At 49.0% G+C, this 15,012-nt stretch overlaps 1 protein-coding gene across 5 annotated transcripts in view; it reads right to left on the bottom strand.

Annotated features, from left to right (window-relative positions):
* Positions 1 to 511: 511 nt before the first annotated feature.
* The window catches only part of LRP8 (LDL receptor related protein 8), a 130,355-nt gene continuing 115,854 nt past the window's right edge, over positions 512 to 15,012 (bottom strand). For all 5 annotated transcript variants that reach the window (XM_044002475.1, XM_044002476.1, XM_044002473.1 and 2 more), the window contains 5 exons: positions 14,229 to 14,381; positions 12,767 to 12,964; positions 7,634 to 7,702; positions 6,862 to 7,034; positions 512 to 5,549 (listed from right to left, as the gene is read on the bottom strand). In XM_044002475.1, coding sequence (XP_043858410.1) covers positions 5,511 to 5,549; positions 6,862 to 7,034; positions 7,634 to 7,702; positions 12,767 to 12,964; positions 14,229 to 14,381 — 632 coding nt within the window. In that variant the 3' untranslated portion in view covers positions 512 to 5,510. The remainder of the gene's footprint in view (positions 5,550 to 6,861; positions 7,035 to 7,633; positions 7,703 to 12,766; positions 12,965 to 14,228; positions 14,382 to 15,012) is intronic.

Here is a 15,012-nt window from a genome sequence, read left to right as displayed (position 1 = left end):
ATCTATGTCAGTCCAGCAAAAGAAATGCAGCAGATTCCCCCACCCCTCCTCAGTCCCTCAGCCCATGAGCTAGAAACTGAAATGGAAAAGGCACTGAGCAGGGATGTGAACAGAGCTGGAGGTAACCGGAGGAGGGGGGTAGAAACAGTTAGTGTTAAACAACATGCTAACGAAGCCTGACGTGATGGGCAATACTGGGGTCTTTTTTAAAAAGAAAAGCAAAACAAACAAACAAAACCACATCAGAGCATAACAAAAATGCTTTTTTGTTGTTGTTCGATGACTCATGATTTTCTTTACAAGATAATGGTGTTTTCAAACCAGGACCGGGCATGAAATTTACAACAATTTGAAGGAAACAACATTTATTTTTGTTTTGTTTTTGTTTGATAAAACATGTCTGTACATGTTTGTGTTTTCTCTTGTCTTTTTTTTTTTGTAAAAAAAAAAGTATCAAAACCTTTCCATCTCCAAACATATTTACAGGTGTGTTTTTTTTCTTTCTTTTTGATGTCAAATGATGGGTACAAAATGGTTTCCTGCTGATCCTGGGCCATGCACATGGTGAATGGCCTGAGAGGACAGAGGGCTTCCTTGATTTAGGACAAGGACTGGAAACCCAAAGCAGATCTGTCTGTCCCCTCTTTGGAGGGCCTCTGGCCTCCAAAGGCCCCTAAGGCTAAACATACAATGAATGCCTTACTTCAGATACTCTACCTTCATGCAGTGATGGTGAAAAGGGAATGATTTACTTGGGGAACTCTCTTATTATGCCTGACTCATTGCTATGCTATAAGAGGATTGTGGGTTCACTGATCTTCATGGAATATGATGATTGGGGCCTGTCTTCAGATGATGCAATAGAGCCTCCATTTTCTTCTTCATACTCAAGAAAGAATTGCAGGGAGACACAATATTGACATGAAAACATGCCCCACCCTCTCATCCAGTCACTTGAATTGTTCTTGTCTGTGTCAAAGAATTTGGATCTATGGATATGAAAAATGGTGAGGACCTCTCCTGCTTCCAACAGTGTAGACACAGCTCTTGATTGAACACTGAGATGTCTACACAGTGGAAGGTCAGGGATGGACATTGCTCCAGACAGAGCACCAGCTAGGACATCTACAAGACACTGTGGATAGAACATGGTTAGAAGATGCCTCAAGGACCATGTAATCCTTTCATTTTATGGATAAAGAAAGTGAGGAGGCCCAAAGAATTTAAATGGCATTCTCATGATCCCGTGTACTAAACATCAAAGGGATTTGAACCCAAGTCTTCCAATTTCAGAGGTCTTTCCTCCATGTCTCTCTCTTTTGGCAGACTCTAGGATGTCTACAAATTTGGGGGAACTGAGTCTAACTCTGGATCACACCAGGATTCCATCCACCCAGTTCTGGGGGGTGCAATTTGGGCATCTTTCCTTGAGCCAAGGCCCTGAGCATGAAAGGTCAAAAGGTGCTTACAATGTATGCTAGAAGGTGAGGATAGAGAAATAGTTAGAAAGGAGCATTTGACAACTAGTCAGAACCCTGAACAAGGGAAATTCTGGCTTTTTTGGTTGAATCAACATAACTCTGACTCTCCCCATCTATCTTGATTTGCCATGTCAGCTGGTATCATGCGTGGGAGGTCAGGCATTGCCCAAAATTCCCAATAAAGACATGGATCTCTAAGGAAAGGGAAGGGTTAACATGTTGGCTAGAGGAGGATGGTGCAGCCAAGGAAGGGACAACATTGAGAATACCTAAGATCCAGAAGAGGCCACCTTAAAGCTCTAAGTCCAATGCTGTTCACTGACAAGGAGACTGAGGTTTAGAGAATAACCCATTCATGGTCAGAAAACCAGTACTGAGAGCAGGATTCAAACCCAGGTCCTTGATTTTAGGGTTATTACCACCTAGGTTGCTCCTCCCTTTCTTCTCGAGTCAACTGAGGGGCTTGGCTTAGAAGAACTTTAAGGGTCTTTCATCTATGTTCCGGGTTCTAAAGTACACAGCAGAAGCTCTTTCTCTCTCTCTTTTCTTTTTTTTTTTACTATTGACCTCGGATGTTTTGCTGGGGATAAAGGGCAAATTCAAGTAGGGTGTATTGTAAAGAAGCTCTAATTGTCTTACATAGCTGCCAAGTCCCCCTCTCGCCAAGCACAAACCTTTGTGTTTCTGTCCCACAGCCAAGACGATGACTGCATGGTCCCCAGAGAAAGGAGCTAGGCCCATCCTAGCAGGACATGACTGGGTGTTCTAGGTTCAACAAGCCTTGCTTCAGAACAATCTAGGGCCACCAGTGAATGGCATTGTCCTTTCCCAGGTATATGAAGGGAACATGGCAATAGTGGATGCCAGCCCTTCCATGGTGCGGTCAATGGGTTCAGTGGGTGACTGGTGTGAGCAGGAGCTGGAGCTGAGCAGGGAAAGGGTCAAGAAAAGTCCATCCCATAGGCAGGGCAGTGAAGGGGCTAGGTTGCTCACAAAGAGAATAATAAGCCCCCGTGGGTTAGGTTGGGTTTCTACCAAGAAAGTGACCTATACCTTATATATTTGTAGACACAGAAATTCAGACTCACCCCACTTATTTACAAAGCTGTAACCCACACACTTCCCTGTGCGGGGATGTCAGACCTGGGAATAAACAATGAGCCATTTATTTGTTTCTCAGAAATGATCTTGACAATGGTTATGACCTCTCTTGTTGCCCCTAACAAGGATCAGAAAAGAGTTTCTTGGGTCTGAACTAGATTAGGGGAAGGAACCATTTTTACCCTTGAACATTTTTTCTCCCTGCCCCCCCCCAAAAAAAAGGCAGAGAGGAAAAGATGAGAAGCCAGCGCCCATGGGTCACGTCTCATTCTCTCCACTGCCTTGGGGTGGCAGAAATCCTGGGTTTGGAGAGGCATCAGGGGAGTGGAGTGGACAGCCAGCTTGGGAACTAGGAAAGGTCAGGGTTCAAATCCTGCCCTGACACAGCCTGGCCACTCCCTAAGGCAACAGAATTGAACAGAAGGTGCTGATCTTCACTGGTGGAGGGAGTTCCCTCCCCTGGGACTTCCCTCTACCAATGTAGTCCCTGGGTTGGAGTCTCAGCTCTATGAGCTGTGTGGCCATGGGCATGCCACTTAACCTGTGCCTCAGTTCCTCCATCTAGGAAATAATGGCTGACCACTTTAGAGGGTTTCAAGGTATGCAAAGGTGCTCACTGAGCCTCACATCATCCCTGGGGGGGAGGGGGAAAGGAGTTCTGTTGTTACCGCCATCTTACACTGGAGGAAACTGAGGCTTGGATAGGGATACTGGTTTGTCCAGGGTCACACAGCTAGTGAGGAAGAAAGAAAGGAACAAGTATTTATTAGGCACCTACTATGTGCCAGGAGCTGTGCTAAGTGCTTTACAAATATTATCTCATTTAGCAGTTGAATTTGAACATGGCTCTTCAAGCATTCTCTCCACTGTACCAGCTCTTCGAGAAGGGCATTTGTTTCCCTACAGCTTCTAGATCTACAGCCTCACATGTAAGTCACTTAACCTCTCCTCAGGGCCTCAGTTTCCTTCTCTGTAAAATAAGAATGTTGGACCAGCTGGCCTCTGAGATTCCTTCTAGCTCTGGAGACTATGAATCATCGGCCCCTCTCCTCAATTCACAGAGAGTATAACTGAGGCTCACACAGGTAGTGTCGGAAGCGGAATTTGAACTCAAGTCCTCCTGCATATCCAGGGCTCTTCCCGATTTCCAGTCAGGCTCTCCTTTAGTCATTCCTTGGTTCTCTCCTTCAGGGACATCCTACCCCACCCCCACCCCCACCCCCAGTGGAGGGCTGGATGCCTTCCTGAGCTCCAACAGGCCACAAGTTGATCATAGCAGGGTAGATGGACACCGCTGCACCAGGCCTCTGGCCTGGGAGGACTCCAGTGCCCGATGGAGAAGAGCACACCCAACAGCCTGCAGGGGGCCTTGGGATGAACGGATCAGTCCCCTGGAACAAGGGCCAGAAGGAAAATCACAACCCCACTCCCCATGGGACATTGGCTCCAGAGTTCTCCACCTCAAAAGGACCCAAATGTCACTTGTTAAAGCTCTGAGACGGACTAGAATGTAAGCCCATCGAGGGCAGGGCTGTCTCTTTTTGTATCTGTACGCCCAGTGACTGGACAGTGCTTGGCACTTACTCAGTGCTTGTGGATCGACTGGCTATCTGGCTCTCGGCTGAGGGCTGCCAGGTTTCCTCTTCTGTAAGACTGGAAATAACACCTGATCAGCTGCACTAGGGGCCTGGGAGATAATAAAGGGACCAGACAAGGGCACCGACCCTGCCAACCGGCGAATCAGAACACAGAGTATTAAAATATAAAATGTCCAGGGTGCAAAGGCCTTTGGGATAGAGAACGGAATTCAGAGCAGGGAAGGTCAGGCCTGGGAGGGGCCTAGAACACAAAATCAGGGCTAGGAGAGGCCTCAGAGATCCCCTAATCTTCTCTACCGGAGACCTTGTTTTACAGACCCAGACGACACTCTCGGGCTCCAGCTCTGGCTCAGGGGCCTCCAGGTATTTCCAGCATTGAACAAAAGAGCGCACTGGCCTTAGGAACGGAAGTCCAACCCAGGGAAGGTTCTCCATGCTGCTGTCTTGTCCACTGGTGACGGAGCTCTGGCCAGCTTTGCCCTTTGGAGATGGAGCAGAAGTGAAGGGGACCCTCCTGCTCTTCCACCGGATGTCTGAGCTCCGTCAGCAGCTCCAGCCGCATTTCTCCAAGTGCCTCCAAAGCCATCCCGGACCCTCCTTGTTGAGCGATGTGACCTTGGGGCTTTTCAGCCAGACTGTTCTTATTTCAACGTCCGTGAAGGTCTGTTCCTTCTGACGGCCCCCAGTCTATACACAGCGAGCCACACGTACCCCAAAATAAATACTCTCACCTCTAAATTATTTACAGCTCTTTTCTGCGAAATATGTTAATAAATATTCTAGATGGGGTGTAGGGGGGTGGGGAGGACATGAAGGGGCTCATGGGTTTGTTCTGTTTTTTAACTTATGTTGATGGATAGCCACAAAGCGTCTTCATTTTATTTACAAAACCCCCCTAAACACCCTCTATAAATATAATTTTAGAACGGCGGGCCAGCCCCTGTCCTGGTGGTGGGGTCTGGCTCCATCCGTCACGTTAGTTGCTCAGCAGGGGCTGCTCTGCTCTTCCTTATGGCTAGTGCAGCCAGGTAAGACGCGTATAAAACATTATACATACAAAACTCTCACATCCTTTGGATGTCTGCAGGTCATTATAACTTTGTGGTTACCTTTCTGCAACATAAATTTGAAAAAAGAATCACAAGCACGCACACAGACGCGCACTCTCGCTCCCTCGTTCACACGCACACACGCACGCATAACCGCAGGCGAAGAAACACATCCGTCCGTCCATCCATCCGTCCATCCATCCATCCATCCATCCATCCAGTGTCCAGAAAGAGTCCAGTGCATGTGTTTGATGTTGTCAGGCACGGAGGGGCGCTCCTCCTCATGGCAATCCGTCATCTTCAAGGCTCAGTGCCACACGCTAGGGAGACCAAAACAGAGTGAGAGTGAGGCAGAGGAAGGCCAGCGTCCTTCCCCCTAAGAGTGTGATCCCCTCATTTCACAGATAAGGTAACTGAGGCCCGGGAATGGGGAATGCCTTGCCCAAGTCACACAGAGTACTCTCAGAGGCCCGGGGAAGTGATAGGGACCCAGCTTGCCTATATTTGGGTGGAGCATCTGAAAGAGCCTCTCCTGCCCATCTTATGTCTTATATTTAGGTGACTTTGGAACGGCTGAGTGATTGTTAATGGGGGACCATCAGTCAAACTGAAGCTTGGCCAAAAGAGGGAAACTGAGGCAACAAAGGGAACTGGCAACTATACACGACATCTCAGATGGGCTAGAAGTGGGGGTGCTGAGCAGGGAGCAGATAAGGAGATAAGTAGGAAAGATACACCACCGACTGCTCAGATACAGGGCACCTGGATGAAGAATGAGCTTTCTTCTGAATGCCCTGGAACCAGGAACAACACGGGCAGAGTTGGGAAGAGGCCAGCTGAGGCCTGGTGGGAGGAAACACTTCCTAGCAATGACAACTGTCCCGAACAGGCCGGGGCTGCCCTCCTGAGGTGCTGGGCTCCCGCCCCTGGGAGGAGTTCAAGCCAAAGCTTTGTAGTCCCTTAGCCCAAGGAGACAGATACAACAATGCTGCCTCACCCCCAGGGACCTCCTCAGCTGACTCAGCTACTGAAAACCACCAGAGTCCTTGGCACATTCAAATGGTCCAGTCTCAGAAATGGATATGGTCTTATTAATGGAAAGAACAATAAGGAAGACTCTGGACCATCTGCTTGGCTGCTACATCCCAAGGACCATGGGAGGGGGCAGCTGACCTCCCCCCATCTGCATGGTCTCCTTGAGAACAGGGACCATCAGCCCTTTCTTCTTGTATTACATAGCAAGAATGTAATAAATGTGTTTTTCATTCATTCCTTCATACTGTTGTGGGGAATCTTGGGGTCTGGGCTCGACTGGATGGCCAATGGAATCTCTTTCAATTCTCAAATTTGGTGAGTCAGTGATAATGAAAACCCTTCTAATAATTAGATTCATTGAGAAGTGGGAAGGGATGAGACAAGGATGGATGAAAAGAGGGAGAGAATGGGAGGAAGGGGAAGATAGAAGAGGGGAAGGGATAAGAGGAAGAAGAGAAGGCAGGGCAGAGGGCGGGAAGGAGGGAGAGACAGAAAGAGGCGGAGGGAGGAAGAGAGGAGTAAGGGCAGGGAGGAGGGAGGGGAGCAGGCTAGGCCCACGAGAGAGGCCCCCCCCCAGTGCTCCCCGAGGACACTCACTGCAGGGTAGACGTGCCCAATCTGGGCCGTCCTCCCGATGTGAATCTCATCCTCATCCTCTTCCTCTGTCGTCTTCCTGTACACAGGGTTGTCGAAGTTCATGCTTTTTGTGTTCTTCCTCTTCCAGTTCCTCCAAATCAGGTAGCCGCTCATGCCCAGCAAGGCGATGACCCCTGTGTGGGTGTGGATTAGTGGAGAGAGAGGACATCTCAGCCCAGGCTCCCACCTCGGCCCTAGGGTCACAGACCTTGGACCCCCCCCAACATTCCCCACAAGGGGGCATCTGGCTTCGGCTTAAAGGTCTCTCCCTCCCTCCCTCCCTCCCTCCCTCCCTCCCTCCCTCTCTCTCTCTCTCTCTCTCTCTCTCTCTCTCTCTCTCTCTCTCTCTCTTTTTGGTGAGGCAACTGGGGTTAAGTGACTTGCCCAGGGTCACACAGCTAGTAAGTGTAGAGTCTGAGACTGAATTTGAACTCAGGTCCTCCTGAATCCAGGGCCAGTGCTCTATCCACTGTGCCACCTAGCTGCCCCTGGCTTAAAGATCTCTTAAAGCTCATTCCGTGAGAGGTGCCCATCCCCTTATGCCTCCAGGTAAAGCCTTGACACCACCTCCCTGAGCAGGTGGATGCCCGTGGGCACCTCAGAGTCAAGGCATCCAAACAGACCCATCATCATCTCCTCCCCCCTCCACATCTTCCTCCCTGCTTAGGCTCAAAGATAAAGGCTTTTTTCTTCTTCCCCAAATCACAGAAGAGGACTCAGGGGCCCCACTCACCCACAGGGACGATGATGCCGATGATGGCAGCCGTGGCTGTTGAGACCAGCTTGCCACCCATGGTCCCATCTACAAAACACAGAAACACATTTTCTTAGTGACCCCAGAGGAACACTGACCCTGTTCTCTGCAGTCTACATCCCCTGTCAAAAGCAGCAGAAAAGAAAGATGGCTGGCTTTGGAGTGGAAGGGACCTTAGATGCCGTCTGGTCCACCCCGAGAAGGTCACACAGGTAGTAAGTGTCTGAGGCTGGATTTGAACTCAGGTCTTCCTAACTTCAGGCCTGCCATTGCACTATGCACTATGGCACCACCTAGCTGCCCTGGGTTTTTGTGGTATTCTTCATAATAGGTATAATAATACATGGTACCCATACTGAATGAGCACTTGGTGGGAGTGTCCATGTTCTCAATTTTTTGTTACTCTGGTTCTGGAGTCAGAGGACCTGGGTTCAAATCCTGCCTCTGATGTGTGACCTTAGGTCATTTTCTTCATATGGAAAATGAGTGGGGTTAGACTAGATGATCTTTTTCTTTTTTTTAAGTAATAAACATTTTTATTTATAATTTTGAGTTCCAATTTCTATCCCTCCTTCCCTCCCTCCCGGGCCCCTCCCTGAGGCAGCAAGCAATCAGATATGGATTATTTGTGTACGATAGATCATCTTCTAAGGTAGATAGAAGATTATGGATTATCATCTTCCCTGCTCTGGATCTAGAAGCCTATAATCTTCCCTATATTATCATCTTCCCTGCTCTGGATCTAGAAGCCTATAATCTCTGGTTTATATATGTTGACCATCAGCTCTCACACTTGAAGGATCTCTATTTTTTTTTTTTTTTTGCGGGGCAATGGGGGTTAAGTGACTTGCCCAGAGTCACACAGCTAGTAAGTGTTAAGTGTCTGAGGCCGGATTTGAACTCAGGTACTCCTGACTCCAGAGCCGGTGCTCTATCCACTGCGCCACCTAGCTGCCCCCTGACTCTCTATTTCAAAAGCCATTCTGTCCATCTTCAATATCAAAGCTCTCCCGGCTCCTCCTCTATCCAGATGGGCTCCCCAACGCATAGCACCAGTGAAGGTCCCATTGGAAGGCTTTGGGATACAAGCCCGACTCAGACCTCATTGCCCCCCGCCAAAAAAATTAATTTTAAAAGCTGAGAAGTTCACTTCTAGCCCAGAGACGAGAGACAGAGACCGAGAGAGAGAGACAGAGAGACAGAGACAGAAAGAGAGATAGAGAGACACAGAGAGAGAGGGAGGAAGGGAGGGAGGGACAGAGACAGAGAGCAAGAACGAGAACACTCCCAGCCAGACTGGGAGAAGAAAATGCAGCCTGTCTACAGGGATTATAGGGTAGGGATGGATGGTTGGGCCTGTGTTGGGAGCATCCTTGAGAAGGTGTCTATACCTGAGCTCCCCTCCAGTGCCTTCTCCTGTTCTGGGAGAGCCCATGGGCTCTGAGAGGCCTTGTTTTTGCAACCCCAAAGCAGGCAGGTCTCCTAAGACTGGAGAAACCGTCCAAGACCAGCCTTCTAGGCCCCAAGGGGCTCATCACCAGCACCGTGAGCCCCAAGGAAATTTTTATTTTGGCTACAACAGTTCATGAAAACACAGACTCTAACATGAAGAGGGTCACAGTACGCATCAGTGGAAGGTCTGTTCCATGCATTTTAAACTCAAAAGGGCAGAAATTTGCAACATTATTCATAGATTATAAAGCAATAAAGATAGCAATTAACAAGGAAATTGCTCTCAAAAATCCTGGCTTGGATACAGACAGAAAAAAAAAAGATTTGTTGAATAATTCCTGGGTTAACAAACAAATTATGCAAACAATAATAGATAATATTAAAGATAATGACAACATAAATACTACATATCCAAATTTAAGGGATATAGCCAAAGCAGTATGCAGAGACAAATTTCCCTCCTCCATGCTTATTAAACCAGAAAGGGAAAGAGAAAATTTATGAGTGGAGTTAAGCATTACGTAAATTAGAAAAGGAACAAAATAGCACACTAATAAGAACCAAACAGGAAATCATTACGGTAAAAGGCAAAATCAATAAAACAAAAATTAAAAGAATGATTGGATTGATGAAGAAAACAAAAATCAGTCAAAAAAAAGGCCAATAAGATTGACAAACCATTAGCAAATTCCCTCAAAAGCAAGAGCAGAATCCAATGACCAACCAAGAAAAAAAGAAAACTGGGACAGGGGCTACAAAGCCAGCCTTAGAATTAGTTAGGCCTGGGTCTAATTGCTAACACACCCTGGCTGTGTGACCTTGGGCAAGTCGCTTGTTCTCTTAACACCCCAGGCATCACTCTTAGACTATAAATTACAGATAAATTGCTGATCTTCATTGGTGGACTTTCCTCCACCAACTGAATCATAGCTTCATACAAAAAAAAATGCCATTAAAAGAAAGAGCTATAAAATATAAGTATAAATACAGAATAAATAAATTTATAGAGAACATAAAAATAAACATCTACAAAAACATGAAACACCCAAATTAGCATGACAAGAAATAGATAAACCAATCTCAGGAGGCACTGAACGAGCTATTAAGGAACATACCAAGTCATTATGCATTTCACAAGAGAATACCATGGAAAATTAAAACAAAAAATATCCCCGATATCATACAATTTTCTCAAAAATAGAAAAAGAAGGGGGCAGCTAGATGGTGCAGTGGATAAAGCACTGGCCCTGGATTCAGGAGGACCTGAGTTCAAATCCAGCCTCAGACACTTGACACTAGTATTACTAGCTGTGTGACCCTGGGCAAGTCACTTAACCCTCACGGCCCCCCCTCCCCCAATCGAAAAAGAAGCCATTTTATTTCATTGTTAGGAAGCAAATATGGTTTGGTTTTGTTTTTTTTTACGGGGCAATGGGGTTAAGTGACTTGCCCAGGGTCACACAGCTAGTAAGTGTCAAGTGTCTGAGGCTGGATTTGAACTCAGGAACTCCTGAATCCAGGGCCGGTGCTTTATCCACTACGCCACCTAGCCGCCCCGCAAATATGGTTTTGATCTCCAAACCAGGCAAGGACAGGCCAGAAAAAGAGGGGGTATGCTCTCAAAAGATCCCAGATCTCTTGAAATTGAAGTAACTATAATAATGGTCATAATCCTGGCTCTGCTGATTGCTATCTACATGATTTTGGGAAAGTCACTTGCCCTCCCTTGGGCCTCAGTCTTCTCATCTGTAAAATGAAGGGGTTGGACCAGAAGACCCCCAAGGTCCTTTCTGACTCTAAATCCCATGATTGTCTGTGAACAACTTCCATACGCAAAGCACGTTAAGGTGGATAAAACCAAGGAAGTAGGAGGTCCAGGTATCATCATTACAATTGTAATGAGGGGTAATTGCCTTGGCCAGAGACATATAGCAAGTGACCCCAATGTTCTTTGCCTATACCCCGTAGCCTCTCTTGTGGAAAGGGGGGGGTGCTCCTCCTCTCCAGGGTGTGGAGTTACAAATCAAAGCCGGCAGTGCACTCAGACTGTCAGTTGTTTGGGGGTTTTGTTTGTTTGTTTGTTTTGGGTTGTTATTGTTGTTTTGGGTTTATTATTATTATTATTATTTTATTTTTAGTTCCAAATTCTCTCTGTATTTTTGTGTGTGTGTTTTGTTTTGTTTTGTTTTGTGTGGTGCAATGAGTGTTAAGTGACTTACCCAGGGTCACACAGCTAGTATCATGTCTGAGGCCAGATTTGAACTCAGGTCCTCCTAAATTCAGGGCTGGTGCTTTATCCCCCGAGTCACCTAGCTGCCCCCTCCAAATTCTCTCTGTTCCTCAACCCCCTCTCCCATTCATTGAGAAGGCAAGAAATATGATGCTCATCATACCTATGAAGTAATGCTAAACAGACCCAGCGAGGTGTGGGCAAGGGAAGGTTCCTGTCTCTGGTGGCAGAGGAAGACTAATACACTCTCAGGATGGATGGTGGGGCTGGGCCCCCCACATTGAGAGTCCTGGGGTGGGGGCTTTAGTGCAGCACTTGGAAGGGGGTTCCCAGAGACAAATGGGGCCTCCTCAGCCCAGGACCTTCCCGTTCCTTCCCTCCATAGCTGTGGACAGGTTCAGTGATGTGTGGAAAATTATTTCCAAGAGGGTTTATCCTTTTAAATGAATCTCCCCTGGCAGGTAACTCAATTAAAAAGACATTTACTAGTTAACGAGACAGGACATTCCTAATGGTGACAATTACTGTGCCCAACATTTTAAATAAGCTCTGAATTTATTTTCAGGGAGGGGGTGGGGTTGGGGCCAAGGCCTGGGCAGATGGGGGGGATGGGGATCAATATCTGGGGGGCCCAGCCAGGCACCCTGAGGGGGAGGGAGTGTTGGGTGAGCTTCTATAAGCTTCCAGTTCTCCCCTCACAGCCACCCTGGGATAGGGGAGGAGAGGCAGACTTCATTTGACAGATGAGAAAAGGAAAGCTCAGAGGGCCATGGAGCAGAGGATGTCAGGGCTGGGAGGGGCTTTAGAACAGGGGATATCAGGGCTGGGAGGGAGCTTAGAACATATAATGCATGAAGTATAGCATGACATGATAAGAGCACCAGACTTGGAGTCAGGAAGACCTGGGTGCAAATCCTGTCTCAAACATTTACTAGCTGTGTGACTTGAAGTAAATCACTTAACGTCTCTGAGCCTGTTCCCTCAGCTGTACAATGAGGATTTAGCCAGCCCTTCCCTGCCCCTTCTCAGCTTCAATCAGATAACCTTCCAGGGTTACGGGAATGTGAACTGTTCTTATTACTAATCAGTATGAATCTAATAACCAGAAGGCCACCGAGCCCAGGACATGGGAGCAGGAGGAGACTGTGTGGATCCTATGGGGGATCTTCCATTTATGGGTGAGCAAAGTATGGCTCAGAGCAGGAATGGGCTGTGCCCAAGGCCACACCCACAAGGTCTTGGTCTTCTGATGACAAGGCCAGGACACCTCCCACTGCACCACCCTGCCCCTCTCCCTTAGGTAGGTCCTTGTGTCATCACTGCAATCCAGCCACCCCCCCCCCCGCCCTTGGCCATTCACCATGGGGTCTGTGACCCCAGCTCTCTTCTCCCCAACTGGTCCACAGGGCAGTGAGAACAGGGGTCCTTACAGTGCTGTGAGTGGTTGCTGTTTCCCAGCATGGGGACCCCTGGTGGAGATGGGCTGATGGGGGGCTCGCTTGGGGAGGGCCCCGAGCTCTGATTCCTCTCGTGGCCTGGGAGGGAGACGGGGCCAGTGGTGAAAAGACTTGTGCCAGGGGTCCTCATGGTGGTGGAGGCCAGTGTCGTTGTTGAGGTAGATGGAGGGGCTGTGGGAGAGAAAGGCAGAGACAGGGTCAATTGTCCAACCTGGCCAGCCCAGGCTCCAGGCTCCTGGGTCCCTCCTCTCCCTGGCTGCAAGGATCACTAACTCTGAGCCCAGCCATGCTGACCAGAGCTTGGGGCTTAACACGGGGCCTGGCATACAGTAGGCACTTAATAAGTTGGCTGATAAGTTGCTTGTAGAATGAATGAATGAAGAAACGTACAAGCTGACCTAATCCTCTGTATTGGGCCAGTCCCAGGCCATGCTTCCTGTACCATCTCTCCATCCCCGGCATCTTGGCATCTGCCCTGCTGCATTTCCTACCACCTCCCCAGCCTCCCATCTCTCTCTAGGGGTCACAGTAATTAAATCCAAAGGAGCGTGACCTTGGTACTCAAGGCCTTGCTCCATCTGGTTCTACCTTTAGCTGCTTAGCATGCTTGACCAAAAGAGAAAATATGTACAAAGTGCCTGGTATGCAGGAGGTACTTAATAAATGCTTATTTCCTTCCCTTCCCTTCTCCTCTTCACGTTTTCTGTATCTGAGTTGATCTGGGCTATCAGCTGTTCCTCAGACCGACCCAACCCTCTCCCCACTCCAGGCATCGGCCCAGGCTGCCATGACGGAAGAGCCCACTTCCCTCACTTTCACCTGCTGAAGACCTCTCCCCTCCAGGTCCATCTCAGGGACCCCAGCCCCATGAACCTGCCCCTACTGGGCTCAGCTTAGTCTTCTTTCCTCTAACTGCCCTCAGGTGCTCTGTCGGGCTCTGTCCCCTGCCCAACCCCACTCCACCTCCTGCTACATGAATCTGGGGCCACGTTGGTCCCTCTCCTAGTATAGCATATGCTTCCTGAGGGCAGGGACCACGTTGTTTTCAGTCTTTGTCCCCTCCCTGTTGTGGGAAGAGAAGACACTCAGCACGAGTTACTGAGGGAATGAATGCTCATCATTAGGTCAGGCAGGCAGTTCACTTACCTGGGACTATGCATGAGTGGGGGCCACAGGGACTCCTGACTACCGGAGCCTTGACGCTTACAGAATTCTTCCCCCACAATCCCCATGAAAGGGAAGGAACAGAATTATGTTCTTCCCAATTTTCCCAAGGAAGCAGCAGGAGCGCAGGAAGTGATTAGACCAAGGACACACAAGCACGGTCTGTGAACCAGGTCCCCTGGCTCTGTATCTGGCACCCCATTCTAGCCAGTACACAAGGGGCACTAATGGGGAAGGGGAGGGGAGAGGCCCTGTCCCTGGCAGCTCTCACCTCGATAGCACCTCTTCATATCTGGGCCCAGCCACATGGAGTCAGGACAGGCACAGGTGTACTTGGGGGAGTGGATGGAGATCTGGGGGGCAGGAAGGCACAGGTATTCACAGCCGCCGTTGGGCTGGGAGCTCTGCTCACAGGCGTCGGGAGCTGAGGAGGAAGAAGAGAGCAGGGTGAGGCCTAGGCGAGGGGCAGCTCCAGGCCCCCATTTAGAAGATGGGGACACTGGGCTTGGAAGGATGCCCGGAGATGAGCCCCAATCTCAGGGCTTCCTCTGTTCCAGAATCCAACAGCCACAGCATCCAGCCCCACCCTCCAAAGGAATCTGGCCAACGAATGGCCGTTCAGGTGAAGACCTCCAAGGAAGGGGACCCACACATCCTGAGGGAAGCCCCTTTTCTTTGGGAAGTTCCCTTTGGGAGGAATTCTTTGCTGACATCAAACCTCAGCTCATCTCTTTGAGATCCCACCCATTGTTCTGGGTTTCTCCCTCCGGGCCAGACAGAACAAGTTGATGCTTCTTCCTCCAGATCCCTGAAGACGTGCCCCCCCACCCCAAGTCTTCTCTTCTCCAGAGCTCCTCCAGCTGAGCCCCATATGATGGGGCTCCAGGCCCCTGACCACCCTGGCCTCTCTCCTCCACACAATCCCCAATGCACCCTCGTAGAAAAGGTGGAGGGGAATCCCAGTCTAACAGCTGCAGCCACGGCGAGAAAAGGGGACACTTGGGCTCTGATACAGACCCCCTGAGAGCCCAGGCAGCCTCATCCCCCTCTTTCAC

The sequence above is a fragment of the Dromiciops gliroides genome, chromosome 4 (assembly GCF_019393635.1).
Source record: "Dromiciops gliroides isolate mDroGli1 chromosome 4, mDroGli1.pri, whole genome shotgun sequence".
Taxonomy (NCBI): Eukaryota; Metazoa; Chordata; class Mammalia; order Microbiotheria; family Microbiotheriidae; genus Dromiciops; species Dromiciops gliroides.
The sequence above is the reverse complement of the archived record's forward strand: the minus strand, read 5'-3'. Positions and strand labels throughout refer to the sequence as shown.